Consider the following 17,132-nt stretch of genomic DNA (forward strand, 5'->3'; position numbering starts at 1 on the left):
CACTCTGAGCAGGCTTCACTATCAGACTCACGAATGGGAGTTGAACCCTCTGGTCTTCCAGGACCTTTGCAACCAGTGGGGGACCCCAGTGCTGGATGTGTTCGCATCCCCTCACAACGCAAAATGCTCCCGCTATGCCTCCCGGGCAGGTCTCGGTCACCACTCGCTCGGCGACGCATTCATGATTCCATGGAACCAGGGTCTCTTGTACATATTTCCACCGATCCCGTTGATACAGAGATCCTTGATCAAACTCCGACGCTCGATGACTCCGGCCATCTTCATCGCACCCTTTTGGCCTCGCCAAGTGTGGTTTCCCACCCTAGTCAGCATGGCTGTGGACTCAGTAACCCTTCCGATGTGGCCGGACCTACTGACCCAGGAAGCAGGCGAAGTCCTTCACCCCGACCTCGACACGCTCCATCTGACGGCGTGGAGGATCGTCCAGAAATTCAGGAGGTCTTGACCAATGCCATCAAACCCTCCACGTCTCGCTTGTATGCCTACAAATGGAACAGCTTTCTGAAATTTACCCAGCAGAGGGATCTCGCCTCCTCACCTGTGTCTCTTTCCACACTTCTGCTGTATCTCCGTTACCTGTTTGATTTCCACCTGTCTATCTCTACTATCAAGGTGTACCTGGCTGCGGTTGTCTTCTTTCAGCCCAGAGCTTCTCCCTCATCCCGCTTTTTCTCCCATCCTACCGTCAGGATGTTTTTGAGGGGTCTCTCTAACCTCCGACCTCCCGTTCGTCCTCCACTCCCTCAGTGGTCCCTCCATTTGGTTCTGCATGCCCTATCCAGACCCCCATTTGAACCTATGGCTACCTGTGACCTCAAAATGCTCTCTTTAAAAACGCTATTCCTAGTGGCTATCACCTCTGCTCGTCGAGCTAGCGAGTTGGCAGCTCTCCGCCATGACCAACCTTTTCTTCAGTTCTTTAAGGACAAGGTTATGCTTTACCTGGACGTCTCTTTTCTTCCTAAGGTGGTCTCCGACTTCCACGTCAATCAGCCACTTATTCTGCCAACTTTGTTTCCGTCCCCGACGACTGATGTTGAACGCATGCTCCACATGCTCGATGTTCGACGGTCCTTAGCTTTTTACGTGTCCAGGACCAAGGACTTTCGCCTGGCCAACAGACTCTTCCTTTGCCACTTTGGCCCAAAGAGGGGTTGCCCGGCCTCGCCGTCCACGCTCTCTCGGTGGCTCGTGTCTACCATCGCCCTTGCCTACGAGCTCAACCACAGAGATCCTCCACAGGGACTTAAAGCCCATTCCACCCGGGCTGTTGCCTCATCCACTGCCTTACTTCGTGGCGTCGACCTGCCCGACATCTGCCGGTCCGCTACGTGGTCTAATGCCTCTACCTTCATAACCCACTACAGATTGGACGTGAGGGCAAAAGAGGAGACCAAATTCGGGAGGGCAGTGCTAGCATCGGCTCTTCAGTGACAGCCCACCATCCGGTTAGTAAGCGTGCTAATCACCCTTTGTGTGCATTCACAGAAGACCACGATGAAGAAAGAAAGGTTACTTACCTGTAACGATGGTTCTTCAAGTGGTCATTCTGTGAATTCACACAATCCCGCCCGGCCTCCCCTCTGTCTGTCTGTCACTGGCGTCTCTCTGACTCGAGGGCCTATGGCGGACAAATGGAACTGAGGGACGGTTAGGCTGGGCGTGCGCAGTAGGGGTAGTCCTAAACATTGTTACTTTTCTCTTGCAGCTAGAAAACGTTCCGAGAGGCCCAACGCTGGCGCTGGTATTAACCCTTTGTGTGAATTCACAGAATGACCACTTGAAGAACCATCGTTACAGGTAAGTAACCTTTCTTTCCTATGGGGGGAAATTGCTTTGCGATGATCGGTAAGCTGTTTCACTTACCAATTTTCGCATAGCGATGTTTTTTCCCCAGCTGATCGGCGGTTCCAAAATGGCCGCCAGGTAAAACAGGGACGGATTCCTCGCTTACTGGGCAGCTAAAATCGCCACCGTATGGAGGATTTTTGCCTAAAAGGTAAGTTTTAAGCCCACAGAAACGCATTGAAAGGGTTTCAATGCAAATCTTATGGATTTAAAAATCCTATGGATTTAATTTCGCATAGCGACGAATCCGTATAGCGATGAATTTTGCTGCACGGGTTATCGTCGCTATGCGGGGCACCACTGTAATATCAGATTAGATTACCCTAGAAAACATCATATAAATAAGATTTCCCATTTATCAGACTTCCTATTAAGTACCAAGTATCTTTTTAAGTTTAGGATTGTTTACTCACCAGTCATACCTTCCAGAGTTCATGGCTCTTAATACATGTCACATTTGAATTTACTAAACATATGTATGAAATGCCTAGCTGTGCACTGAGCGTAGTTATGCTAGCTTGTATTCATCATTAACTGATTTACTTTAAGATATAATTTGTTAAATGAAGAATGTGTTCTCACATATTTATTTTCATGAGACACAGTAGTAACATGACCTGTGTTTGCAGCAATGTAGCTTTTCTTCTAAAGGAAAAAGAATCCATCTCAAAAATGTTCCTAAATATTTAAAGCTTACCTTCAACTTCGGGTGCTTTAAAAAGGCTAGAAGAACCATCCAAGCTGGAGTTACCTGGCTCTCTTTTCTAGGAAACCAAATAACTTCACATAAAAGCTATGTTAAAACCCCTTTGGAAATTATTTAATATTTATAAATCAACCATATGTGTGCTAGCTATATCTCTACTTTCAGTGAAATTAAATTCTACAGTGATTGGAAATCTGGCACCTTCTGAACAGTACAATTTGACTATAAAATGCAAGTTTTGCTGTAGAACTTGTATTTTACCCATTGCTGACTGTAGTTCTGCAACTAGAAGTTTCTTTGTCTTCATTGGTGTTCTTCTTTATTATATTCTGGTTTTTTTAAAAAAAAACAAATCCACTAGTTTATGAATGTGGGATATTGTGCATCTTGTATCCATGATTCAAAACATCAGGAAATTACTTGATATTGTTGCACAATAACATGTCCACATTGCCAGCAGGAAAAAAGATGCAAAGCTTTACATAGCAAAGGGCAGCCTGAATTTTAACAACACCAATGGTGGCAGTTAAGATTATACTCTCTTGTGCTTACTGCGATTCCCTAAATGACGTCAAGCAAAGGAAAATCCGGAAAGCTGAATCTTTTTCTTCAGTTAACCACTTTTCACCCAAACAATTGTCAGGGCTGTTTGACAAATGTGAATTCACATTAATACAGCAGAGGTTTTGTGTGTGTGTGTGTGTGTGTGTGTGTGTGTGTGTGTGTGTGTGTGTGTGTGTGTGTGTGTGTGTGTGTGTGTGTGTGTGTGTGTGTGTGTGTGTGTGTGTGTGTGTGTGTGTGTGTGTGTTTTGAAGAATTGTATTTCCTGGATTCTTAAAACAGAAAATTAAGTGTACATAAACTACACACATATACCAACATGACACATGTAGAATTCCCTCATTTAGAATTACCCAGTGCTAGAGGATCCCAGAAGATTAGCACATGATCTGTCCTATAGCTGCTGGGAGAGAACAAAAGCAAGAACAGCTGGAATATGGCTATAGTACCTCTATTCAAAAATATTTTGAAGGGCTGTTTTGGACTTAATGAAATAGTGAAGCAAATGTTGAGTGAGTGCAATACATACAGTGGGAAAACATACCACTCTTTAACTTAAAACCTTTCAGGTAAACATATGTTACCATGCCTGCTTAGCAGAATGCAGACTAGAAAGTTATTCTCCAATTTCCAAACCCTTTCCTTGGGGTAGGCAAGTTGAGGAAAAAACCTATGTCAGACCAAAAGCACTGTGAATATGTTCTATGCATGTTTTCCAAAATATGTCCCCTTGCCTTTGGGGGGGGAAAATGAGAGCTGGGAGTTAGCAAAGATTGCCACTAGAAACCAAGATCAAAATTATCAATGCTATGTAAAATAAAGTTTGTAAAGAAAGACAGGGACAAAACTCAGCTCATTTGAAATGTGGTGTTGGAGAAGAACCATACAGATACCACAGAAAGGCAGAAAAGTGAGTTCAAAGCAAGCCTGAACTCTCACTAGAAGACAAATGAGTAAAGTGAAGCTATCCTGCCATGTACATATATAATAAAAATACAAAACTGGCCAGAAAAGAAAGTACTGGTTGGAAAAATGGGTTGGGGGCAGCAGGAAAAGAGGGACATCTTATATGAGACAGATTATCTCAAGAAAGGAAGCTACAGCTGTTAGTTTGCAAGACCTGAGCAGAACTTACTGGAAGAGAAAATATTGCTAGGAAGCAGGGGGCAGTAGCAGTAGAGAACAACCTAACATGAGATGCTGTTGGTTTGCTAGATCTGAACAGCTGAGAGTGGTGTAATTTGGAGGTCAGTAACTCATATAGTCACCACATGTCAGAAGTGATTGATGGCATATAGCATCTTTGGAATTTATTTATTTATTAGACTTCTACCCTGTCCATATAGACCAAAGGTCTACTCTGGGTGTCATATAGATACCAAAGCTCTGCTAGCATCGAGTAAGACCATCCCCAGCCATAAAACAAAAAACAAAATAAACAATAATTTCACAGCTTAAACAAGGGAGTTTCTGGGGGGGAGGGAAGACTACTCTGGGTTTTTATAAATATCTTTTTAAATATCTTTACAACCAGACACAGAATCCCTTTTCTAGCATAAATACCTGTTTGGCCTGGAAGAAGTTAAAAGTTCTCCTCTTGAGAGTCAGCTAATTGGGTCCTAACTGACAGGGCCAAAAATTCAGATTACCCCAGACTTGGATCTGATTTCCTCTTTGAAGACTTACTTTAGGAGCACGATCTCAGAAATCCTGAAAGAATGTTTACTAAAAACACTCGAGGCTAGGACAAACACAACTTCTCTGGGCATCTGTAATGCAGAAATACTTTGAATGTTCCTTACCAAGATGTGCGCTAATTCCCTGGATATACATGGCAAATGTCCTTTTTTGGAGAACTGTCATTCCCTTACTTTCTTCAAAGCAAGCCTGTTTTTGGACTCTTCAAAGAAAACATGTCGTTTGACTGTGTCTAATGACCATTCATTGTCTTACAGCCTTCCCACATGCAGCTGCAATAATATATCTACTTTGGAATGCTCATGCTAGCAATCCTGTTTCACAGTCTTATAACAAAGTTGTTGTTTTTCTCTTTTGAAAGGCCTTTTTGATCATAAGTATTTCAGCCCCTGCAGCCTGGATTCCTTCCAAATAAAAAAAGTTGGTGGGGCCAACTATTCCCTTTCAAGATAAGCAATATTGGTCTTTTCAATTTATTTGATCCGTTTTGCATCTGAAGACATTTAAGGTCACTTGATTTTGCATGGGGGAACTGTTTTACTTTTAAAAAATCATAATTCTTAAACCCTTTGCGCAGACTTCCCCAAATCTCGCATAGAGCAAGACTGTTAGCTACATCTGTGTCAGATTTGTTGTTGATCTGAAATCCAGTTTCAAAATTAAAAAAAAAAATTGTTTGGGCTGCCCCTATTTTTAGAATTGCTTTGTATAATGTTGATTTGCTCTGTTGCACAATAACATATTGTATAATGATAATACTGTTGTATGTTCTACTTCATAATTACTTGTATAATTTTAATTGAAATATCATCAATACAAGTCTAGCATGATCTAGTGATTTAGATTATAGATCTAGTAAACAACATGAAAAAGATATAATGTAGCAGCTTCATTTTCATTTTTTATAAACTTTAACGTTTCTAATTACGATCCTTCAGATTAATGAGTTGGCAGAGTATAAAGTTCTTGGAAGTTTAAAGCTCTAAACCATCAACAGTTCTCCTTACAAATAGTTTAAAACTAGATATTTAACAGAATATACGAAATGATTAATTCCATCACAGTGGTGATGATTAGGGTCTGGCTCGGTGATAAAGTTTAGGGTGATTAGGGTAGCATATATAATGACTTAGGAAACCATTATTTTTGTTAAGCCCCACAGAGAGAGTGTTCAACATTCTGATGTCTTCCATAAGACTTCTTTTTTCGTAACCAGAGAATGTCCAGGAAAGGTGTTTGCCTCCTGATATCTATTTTGTTTTCATTATATTTTCAGAAAGAATGATAGACTTTATCCACACATTTATTTATGTACTAGGGAAGATAAACCTTTACCTCAGGGATCTTTGTGTTTTTTTTCCCTCTACCTGGAGAGTGTCATTGTTCCATAAAGATTTCATAGTCTTATAAATTGTTCTTTTTTTATTTTATTTTATTAGCATTTGCATTGATTTCATTTATATCCTGACTTTTTCCCACAAACTGGGAATTTAAAGTTTAATTAAGAAATAGGTTCAATTAAAAGAGAAGATTTTATGCGTGTTAAAACACTACTGAATCAGTTCTGTTAAAATGATATAATTCAAAACTATTTTAAAACATTAGAGGTGCATGATAATTGCACCTCTAATATTGTGCAACAAAATGAGTCAACATTCTATAGGCAATTCTAACAATGGGTTCAACTCCCCCCCCAGATTTAAATTTTTATACTGCACTTTAGCAGATTTATAGCAGACAAAATTTGGACAAACGATTTTTGAAATCCAAATTGTTTAAAGTAGAATTGGTTCCTTCCTCCATTCAGAAATAAGGAACCCAAAGCTGCTGCAGTTTCTAAACATTTCACATAAATTGCAAGGACAAATCTTGCTTATTTGGAAACAGAATTGTTTGCTCCACTCTCTTTTCTTTGTTTGGAAGGATTTCAGGTTGCAGAGGCTGAAATATTGGTCCTTTAAAAAGGCCTTTCAAATGAGAGAAACAATAGTTTCTTATAACCATTGTAGGAGCATTCATGTTTCAAGCAGGGAAAAAAGGAGATTGGCCAAAGCCTCAAGCTGAGTGTAGGGGCAAGGTTGATATCAGTAAAGCTGCAGGGTGACTAGGATAGATCACAGCCCAAACTAAAAGGAAATAAGAAAGTAAAAAAAAGGTTTGCTTTAAATAAAGTTATGTTTTCTGTGTGATTTATACAGTCCTGATTCGGCCTATATTTCTTTCATATTTATGGGCAAAGGTTGAGAATGGCAGCTGTAGACCATATTGATTGCTTACATTGGTGTCACCAACATTCAGGCCACTCTTTTCTGTGTAAAGCTTGGCAATGTGGGTGTGATACTGCGGCAGTATCAGGTCATTTCCTGACATTTTGAATTATGGATGTGGAAGCAAAATATTCCTTATTCATAAACCAGTTTTTTTAAAAAGAACTGAATCTCCATTAAAAGCAATAATTACATTTAACAACAGAAAAGTGCAGTTTACTGACCAGGGCCAGTTATAGGGAGCATACAACTACTGTACTACAGCTAAATTGGTAGATTTAGATTAGTTGAAGTTACCAGACAGGCAGCCTGTGTAATGTATGTTCCAATAATTCAAACGGTGTGTAACTAAGCATGTGTCACCATGGCCAAATCAAAGAACTCAGGAATATGTGCAGCTGGCATACCAAAGCCAGAAATTGCAGGCTCAGGTCTGAATCCAGGCTGTGAATTTGAGGATGTACAGAGAGTGCAGACCTATCCTGGTTGAATTGCTATTCCTTGATCTTCCTTTTAACTGACCTCTGCATTGTCTAGATTAGATTTTAATTTCTTTGTGCCCCCATCCTGTCATCAGGTGCTGGAACAGGACAAAAACAGTTTTGCCAGGTTAAAAGGGAAAGGAAAAATAGAGTTGGGTAGCCACGACAAATAAATGATACTGAACCCCAAATCTCCAAACATATCCCAGAATTTCATGTAAACCTAGACTAGCAAGAGACCAAGACAGAGCCCAGGGAGGCCACCAAAGGTGGTGTCCAAGGCATTGAACAGGAATCCTTCCGCATTACCTAATGAAGCCATTGCAGTACATGCCTCCAAGTCCCATCTCAGAGAGGCAGCCTGGAAAGATACCATTGTCGATGATATGGAACTCTACCAAGGGGTCTAGCATAACCAATAACACAGTCCACTTATCCATTTTCTTTCGTAGGTCATCCCACAGAGATATCTGCCCCATATCAAGGATCTGATAGTTCACCACATCCTCCAGCACTTTGCCCTAGAATGAAATATTAGTGGCTGGCTAGTAATTATCCAATATGATAGAATTCAGAGAGCATTTCACAACACTTTTTTAAAATGCAAATTGGACCCATGCTTTATTGTGCAGAGACACTTTGCTGCTTCTCCTTTTTTTGTTTGTTTTCTTTTGTTTAAATCAACTAGGGGAGCAGTAATCCACTACACATGTGGGTGGTGTCACCTATCAAAGAATCGTGCTCAAAACCTCAAGTTGCACAACTTGAAAAGTGCCTATTACTACTGAATGATTAAGGACCAAAGTTATAGCCACTGAGACTGTATGAGCAGCAGAATCAAAATCAGAACCAATACCATGAATTTTATCTGTAAAATGTTCTTCAGATTGTTCTTACTGGGCTATAAAGTGGTCTCTGCTCTGCTCTTATGAGCCAAAGCATAATAGATTCTTTATCAGCTCAGCACAACTCAGCTGAATGATATTGAGAAGATGCAATGCTGGCTGTGAAAAATACATTTTTGAGCCATCAGTATCACCACTGACTAAGCCTTCTTCCGAGCTCTAGTCCATGTTCATTTGGATTCTTTTCAGCATTGTTGTTCTGGTCACTGTCCTGCTCATTTTATTTCTGCCCCAGTTCAAAGGAGGGATTCTCAATAGTTACCAAGTCCATCACATTTTCTGTTCCTTCATTTCAGAAATTAATCATAGCTTCAAAAGAATTGCCTGTTGAGGCAACAGGAAACTCCCTAAGACCAACAGGAAAGAATCTGTGAACCTGTCCAATCCCTGTCAGATCAATAGAGTTACTTACATATTCTGCTCCATAGAACCAGATATGAGGAAATTTGCTTCAACAGGTTTTATTGAACTTATAACAAACTCAACCTTCAACCAATACAAAATAGCTTTCAACCTTGTATTTACATTGTCATTGTTACAAATATAATTTCCTTCCCTAACTCCAGGTCCAAGTCATAATGTTTGGTACTCCAGCTCTGATGGGACACTGGTCCTAAATAAGCCAGGCGCGGGGTTTTGTAAGAGGGATGGTTTATGGCAGCCATTCCCAACAGGGTCCATATGGCCCCCTGGGGGACCTGTCACATTTGAAAGGGACCACAGACTGAAACAAATTTCATTCTGTTTTTCTATTCACCTGTTCATGTTGCATCCTTCTTTGACAGGGAGACCTGGAACCTGAGAAGAGTTCCTAAAATTGCCATGGCAAAAAAAGTGCTTGAGAATGGCTGGTTTATAATACCAGTGAGTCTGGCAAGCCCTCTCCCAAGTTCCCAGCCAGGTCTGTTTTGAGATAGATGGGTGAACCCCAAGAGACTTTCCCTGATCCATGCTTCTTTTCTCCCTCCTTTCCCCTTTGTCCCAGAACTAAAGCATACAGGTGGGGGCTGCCTTACTGCAGTGCCGTTTTGCCTCATGTGTCTCTCCCTTCTTCATCTTGGTCTCTTCCTCTTGAGGTATCTAATTCCCTTTTTCTACCTTTCACCTCCTAGTTCATCTGTTTCACCTCTAGAGGTTGTTCTCCTCCTCACAACATTTCCCAGTTTACTGCCTTTTAAAAATTGTTCTCCTTTTTCATATTCGAGAAAGGTTCTCCCATATCAGCTGAGGAACTAGAGGCTGGGAAGCCAGTCATTTCTGTGGGGAGATGAGACTTCCCTTCAAGGTCCCTTCAAGGCAGACCAGAAAGTACACTCATAAAGAGAATAAAGTAAGAAGATAACAGGGATTATGGAAGGAAGAAAGACATAAATGGCATTAACCTGCAAAGTGAGTGTGATGTTTGTCTTTGTGCCTGAGAACAGAACAACACAGTGTACACATGCAGAAAGTGCAAACTGGTAGCACTGTTGGAATTAAAAATGAATAAACTGGAGCAGTGCATGACCACACTTATGGATATAAGAGAGGCAGAAGAGTACATAGACAGAACTCTCAAGCAGCAGCAGCCAAAGGAGGCACTGGTGATGGAAGAACAATTTATTTATTTATTGGACAATAAGACAAAGTAGAGGAAGAGAATACTGAGGAGAGAACAAACATAGTAGAGGAAGCACCATGGAACAGAGTCACAGAAGACACTATTTACCAATGGAACTGCAAAACCAGAGGAGTCTGGCAGACAACATGTAGAGAAAAACACAGGAGAGCCCACGGGAGGACATGTGAGAGGCAGAAGTTAAGCCAAGCAGAATCACTATACTAACACCCTATAAAAAGAAGAGAAGAGTAATTGGTAATGCTGACAAGTCTACAATGTTCACATCCATTCACTGATCCTGAGGCAGCTTCTAAGGCAGTTAGTTTATGAGCTATGTGGATTGGAATTTCTTCCCTCTGTATAGACAAAAGCGTTAACAAACCTTTCAAAGTAGTTAATAAATTTGTACCTTGCTTCATGGGAGTTTGAACTGAACGCTGACCTGTAACCATTTATGATGAGCTAGTCAGAACTGGACAATCAGATAAAAGAAGATTTATGCACCTCGTTTCTGCCTGACAGTAATAGGAGATCCCGTATTGCATGGCATTGAAACTAAAATATGTCAGGACCTGCCAAGTATGCTGACTCCCTGAAGGACAGATTAGGGGTGTGAGGGCTGTGACGGAAGGACTGCCATCACTCATAAAACCCACAGATACGTATCCCTTTCTTCTTATTGATGTGTGAACAAATGACCCAGCCAGGAGATGCTACAAAGAAATCACATCAGACATTGAAGCTCTGGAAAGGAAACCCATTGGGTCCCAGATAGTCTTCTAGTCTAGTCCATCCTACAAGTACTCAGAAGAGGAAGGGAAATGCTCCAAGTAAATGAATGACTTCAAAGGTGGTACGACTGTGGGGGATTTAAATTTTGGGATCATGGGTTATGCTTCCTGGAACATGGACTGCCAACAAGTGATGGGTTGTGCCTCTCAAGGACTGGAAAGAATGTATTTAGCCACAGTATGAAGAACTTCCTTTAAAGTGAATTGAAAGGGGGAGGGAGATGCAAATTCAGAGGTAAAGATAGATGAAGGCTTATGCATAATAAGAGGAACAGACTGAGCATCTCTAACGGAGCACAATAATAATCTTCAATAAAATGTACTAAGGAAAGCAGGCCACAAATTACACGATTTCTGGTCTATATACAAATGCCAGGAGTATGGGAAACAAACATGAAGAACTGGGAATCTTAGTTCAGGAGGGTAAATATGGGTAAATTGATAAGATAATTGAAAATTGGTGACATTACTCACATGACTGGAATACAGCAACTGAAGGATATAAATTGTTCAAAAAGAATAGAAAGGGAGGTGAAGTCACAGTATATGCAAAAAATTTCTGCACAGAAATATAGAAGGAATTGCTTGATTGCCCCATTGAAAGCATCTACATTAATATAATTGGGGCAAAAAAAAAAACACCAAAAGGATTATGGTGGCTGGAGTCTACTACCAATCACCCAATAAAGGAGAAGATGTGGATGAAAATTTTGAAAAACAAATTGCAAGAATTTCAAAGAGACATTATGTACTGATAATGGGAGATTTCAGTTATTCTGAGATCTGCCAAATATGTTCCTTCCAAGAAATTGCTGGCTTGTGTTGCTGATATTTTTTTCCTACAAAACATGGAGGAAAAATTTTCAGGATTAGCCTTGATTTGATTCTAACCAATACAGATGACTTGGTGGGGGAAATGGCAGGAAGGGGAACTCCATGGAAAAGTCACTATGTTCTACTTGAGTTTTTGATTTCAAAGGAAGCAAAAACAGAGTGTACCTTGGATTTTAGGAAAGCCAATTTTAATAAACTCGTAAGTAAGGTCTGATGGCAGGAGATCCTTACAAGAAAAATAGTCCAAGATTGGTGGGAGTTTCTTAAAAAGGAAATTCTGAAAGCACAACAATAAACAATCCCAACCAGAGAAAAGGGTGGAAGACAGCAAAAATCTTCATAAAAAGCTCGGAGAGCACCTGAAAATAAAAAAGGACACATAAAGGAAGTGGAAGGAAGGCCAGTCCACAAAGGAAGAATACAGATAAGTAGCAGAGATGGAGTTAGGAAGGCAAAGGCTGAGAATGAGCTAAGGTTAGCAAGAACTACTGAAAGGAACAAAGAATTATTTCTCAGGTACATGCATATCAAAAGACAGAGAAAAGAAACAGGGGCTCAGCTACTCAGTGAGATAAGGAAATGATAACCAATCACAAAGAAAATACATAAGTGCTGAATTCCTACTTTAACTTGGTATTTTCCTGAAAGACACTCTATGATCCTCCAGGCAAATTTGAAGTACAGTGGAAAGGATCAGATTGCAATTTGAGATTGATAGTCAAGAAATATCCCTTTGAATGAGTTCAAATATCCACGGCCCGATGAGCTGCCTCCAAGAGTATTGAAGGAACTGGCTGAAGTACTGTCAGAACCACTGTTTTTCATAAATTCAAGGATGATGGCTGAAGTGCCAGTCAGTTGGAGGAGGAGTAACATTGTCCTTAATTAACTAACTAACTAACTAACTAACTAACTAACTAACTAACTAATTAATTAATTAATGTATATACTGTACCACCCCATTAGTTCAATGTTTACAATGTTAGGTAAAACAAAACACAATCAGAAAGAATAAAATCATCAATATAACCATCAAGCACAGCATAACGTAAGAGGCATAGGTTCCAAATAAAACGCAAAGTAGGAGGCATAAGAATCAAGCCGGGTTGCATGGAAAGCCCTCTCTGAAAAGCAGCATTTTCAGTAGCTTTCAAAATGTTAGAAGGGAGGTGACAGGTTTCGGAGAAACCTGGAGGAATTGTTAAATACAGTTTTGTACTATGCAATAAGCATTTGTAAGGATCGTTACTAAAGAAACAAGCAAAGCTAGAATTTATCCAGCTGAGTAAATTGTAACAGCTGAGAGAGCAATCCCAGGATTGGCTAACCCTGGGATAAAGCTAGCAGACCTAGCACATGCACTCTGTGGTGGTGTGGGTTGGTGTTATCGTGGATTGCTGTCGTCGTGTTGTTGTGCTAGAGTATCCTGGAAGAAGCCATGTCTTCATGCTGTATATTGGAAGAAGAACTCTGGCTACTGGACTGAACATATGGTATTTGACTGCTGAACTAATTTATAAGGACTTTGACTCTGATTTATGCATTGAACTCTGTGGAAACTGCTGTGTATGACTTTGGGACTGGAAACAAGGACTAAGCTGTACATGTATGTATATATTCTGTAAATAATACAACTATTCTGCTATCAACACTGCTTTATTGCTCGGCATCTTCATCTCTCTGGGGAATTCTACTGATTAGCGCCACCTAGTGCCTCCTGGTAATACCACAACTCTGTCAGGAGGGAACCAAGCACAGCTCAGTCAGAAGCTGATTCCAAAGTATAGGTGCCACAGCGAAAAAGGCCTGGCTTCCCATGGATGATTTCATGGCCTCCCTCAAAGTGGCATAAAGAGGAGGGGGCAGAACCTGTTCTCAATCATTCCAGAGTCCAAGACACATAATAATAGACTCAAGTTAGAAGAAGCTAGATTTCAGTTGAGTATCAGGGAAAACTAACTGTTCTAATTGTTTGAACAGTACAACAATTGAACCAATTACCCTGGGAGGTGGTGAGTGCTCCATCACTGGAGGCATTCAAGAGAAAATTAGACAGTCATTTGTCAGATGTGCTTTGATTTGGATTCCTGCATTGAGCAGGGAGTTGGACTTGATGACCTTATAGGCCTCTTCCAACTCCATTATTTTGTCATTCTGTGATTCTGTATCTGTCTGAAGCAAAATGATTATTGCCATCATAATTACGATTTGCAGTATGTCTGTTGTTATCAAGTCAGAACCAACTTATAGTGTCCCTAATAGGACTTTCAAGGTGAGATATGTGAGTGGCTTTTTTTTTACCAGTTCCACATCTCAGTGAGCTTCCACAACTGAGTAGCAATTCACACCCAGGCCTCCTTAGTCCTAGTCCATCACTCTATATACTACACCACACTGGATATCCCAGTATGTCTGTAGCACATACAAAGTGAAAAAGATACGCAGTCAGAGGAAGAGGGGAGTAACTTGGCCACCTCATGAATCATTAATTTATGAAACAATTGCCATATTAAAGCATTAGAAAATACGTACAGTATTTGGATACTCTTCATCATCACTTCTGTTATTCCTTGTACACATGGAGGATGACAGGCCTCTGCTATCAATAGGGCTCTCTGTGTGAGTTTTCAGAACTTGAAATTAGAGTCCTAGCAAAGCATGGGTGGCTTCTATGGTTTGCAGAGCTTTTCCTCTCCCTCTTCAGTCTCATCACTCTCCATATGCAGGAGGGTGTGAGGCTAGAGCTCTACATGTAAGTATTCTGAATATTTTCTAATGCCCGAAAAATGACCAATTACAAGTTGTCATTGACAACCCATAAAAGGGTTATTTCTCAGATTCCATTTCTACTTTGCCATTAGTGGTATCATTTCTACTCAAGAGGCATGGTTGCTTTTCTCTATTCCAGATGTACCCTAGTACTGCAGTTATTTGTGTAGTTAACACTAGTTGTGTTTGTGCACTCAAACCCTCATAGAGGGGAAGATGGGGCTACTTCTGTCTACAGAATGACACGTGTGAACCATAAAGAAGAGGCCTGATGTAGTAGCCAAAAGTGGAGTGTAAATGACCACAATCTATTTTGTAATTGCTCCATAGATTTGTTCTTCTCCATGTTCTAGTAGTGATGAGAAGAATTTCATAAATCCCTGTAGTCAAAACATTCTGTCTAACTTTCCAATTCCAGACTGATGGATTCTTCTGAAATTTTAGTCACCACATATGCCTGGGAACTTTATCTTTTCTCTGTGTGGTTTTCAGTCTTTCTCTACCTCTTAGTGCAATTTTGTTTTTGATTAGATTTTAAAATACATAAGATGCTGTATTGATGTTTGTTTCTATCCTATTCCAATTCATGTGTCTGCTATGTTCCCATGTGCTGTTTGTAACATGAACTCAGTTCCATGTTGCTTTCACATTGTTGATTAGCATGAGACCTGTAGTTTGGAAAGGGTTTGGAATAAAACCAGGTTTGTTTGTGTTGTTTAGTTTAAACTTCCAGGGGTTTTTTGCTTGTTACATGGCAGAGACTGCTGACTATGGTAGTTGTTTTTAATTGCCATTAGGTGAAAAGAATGGGAAGAAGTATTGCTCCTTTTCTTCTGCCTTTTTTGTCTGTAGATGGATTAATTGACTGCATGGATCCTGACTGCTGCTTGCAGAGTTCCTGCCAAAGCCAGCCCTACTGTCGAGGACTGCCTGACCCACAAGACATTATTAGCCAAAGCCAGCAATCTCCATCTCAGCAAGCTGCTAAATCTTTTTATGACCGGATCAGTTTTCTTATAGGATCGGACAGCACCCATGTCATTCCTGGAGAAAGCCCTTTCAATAAAAGGTGACTCCACCATTGACGTATGAACTCAGTGATACTTTAAGTATCATTAAAGTGATATTTTAAGGGCCTTTTAGTGGTACCTGACTCTGGATTCTGTTTCCAGAGTGGATGAAAAATGACAACATTTGAGATTGATTAATGTAGTGCTTGTATGACTGTTCCATACAAGATGTCAGATAGTTACATTGCTTCACCCAGCTTTTATTGTACGTGGTGTCTAGGTCTCACAGGGCATTCCATTAAGGATTATATAAATCTTCACTGACCCGGCTGATTTGGGTTAGCACAGTTGGAAGTGTATCAAAGTGATGAAAACGCCTCAAAAAGGAAGGTAGTGATGCACTTTTAAAGCTCAGCTCAGTAAATAATATAAATTATGAATTAATGTAATAGAACTGTTAACTGCATGATGGTGTGATTGCATAAGCTGTTTGCCTGGTGCTTTGCAGAGCAGTTGCATACCTGAAAATAAGCTAGTAAGTGCAAGCAGGTGTCCAGTGCCTTACTGAGTGAAAGTAGATGATTTACGTAGGATCTCCTGTGTCTGCAGTAATTTGGCTGCATTAATGTAGTTGGGCACAGCGGTTGATTAAAAGTTGTTATACAAATGTTCTTTGTTTAAATTTTGTACTTTCCAGCCCCTGCAGGCTTACAGATTGCCTAAAAATTAATTGGCAAAACACTTTGCTTTAGGAAAGTGCAAAAGATAGTAGGTTTAGAAGGAAAACCTTGAGTTTATAATTTTAGTGCATTGTTGCTAATTTATTAATTTTGAATACTGATCGACAATGCTTTGGTTGCAATTTTAAAAGCTCCTTTATATACAATCGAACAATTTTGCATGGCAGTGGGATGCATCCAAATACCACCCATTCCTTTTGTGGCAAATCATAGAGTACATTTAACATTTAAGAAGATTCTTACAGTGCGGTATAGTGAGAACACAATAAAAAAGTTTTCTTTATAGTCACAATGAAATAAGCCCCATTGAATTCAGAGAGACCTTTGAATGCAGTATCTAATTTTGCATTGTAAATTTGTAAGCAGTAGATGTTTTCACAACACTGGGTGTATCATTGAGGGTACATTTAACAACTGTAGCCAGTCACATGTATATTATAACAGGTGAAGCACGGGGCACTTTCAGAATTTAGCCATGTAATGAAACACTTAAGGAAAGGATGGGCAAAGTGTGGACCATTGGCCATACAGTATGTGTCCCCCAAGAGTTCTGAAGAGCTCCTAAATTCTTAAAAAACAAAACAAAAAGCAACAAAAGTGTGATTTTCTGTTTCTGGGGGCTCTAAAACCATTAGTTTTCACTTGGTTGGATCCCAGATATGGTCAGTTCCTGTTTACTTTCAGTCACCAAAACTGGGGAGCTCTGTGGGACCTATTGAGGAGTTATAGTAGAGATTTGATTCCCCCCAAGTCTCCAAAGCTTACCTATCCCTGAAATATAACATTTTAGACAGAGAGTAAATAAATGCAAGCTTGAAATGGAGCAGTGATGTAATGTGTTTGAGAATATGAATTAAATGGGATATGCTTTTGTATGTTATAATGCAAGCAGTGAACTGT

At 40.2% G+C, this 17,132-nt stretch overlaps 1 protein-coding gene across 10 annotated transcripts in view; it reads left to right on the forward strand.

Annotated features, from left to right (window-relative positions):
- Nucleotides 1–17,132, forward strand: part of TENM3 (teneurin transmembrane protein 3) — a 1,852,170-nt gene that overhangs the window by 1,755,062 nt on the left and 79,976 nt on the right. For all 10 annotated transcript variants that reach the window (XM_078393883.1, XM_078393884.1, XM_078393889.1 and 7 more), the window contains one exon: nt 15,335–15,551. In XM_078393883.1, the coding sequence (XP_078250009.1) occupies nt 15,335–15,551 (217 nt within the window). The remainder of the gene's footprint in view (nt 1–15,334; nt 15,552–17,132) is intronic.

Source organism: Pogona vitticeps, chromosome 5 (genome assembly GCF_051106095.1).
Source record: "Pogona vitticeps strain Pit_001003342236 chromosome 5, PviZW2.1, whole genome shotgun sequence".
NCBI classification, from domain to species: Eukaryota; Metazoa; Chordata; class Lepidosauria; order Squamata; family Agamidae; genus Pogona; species Pogona vitticeps.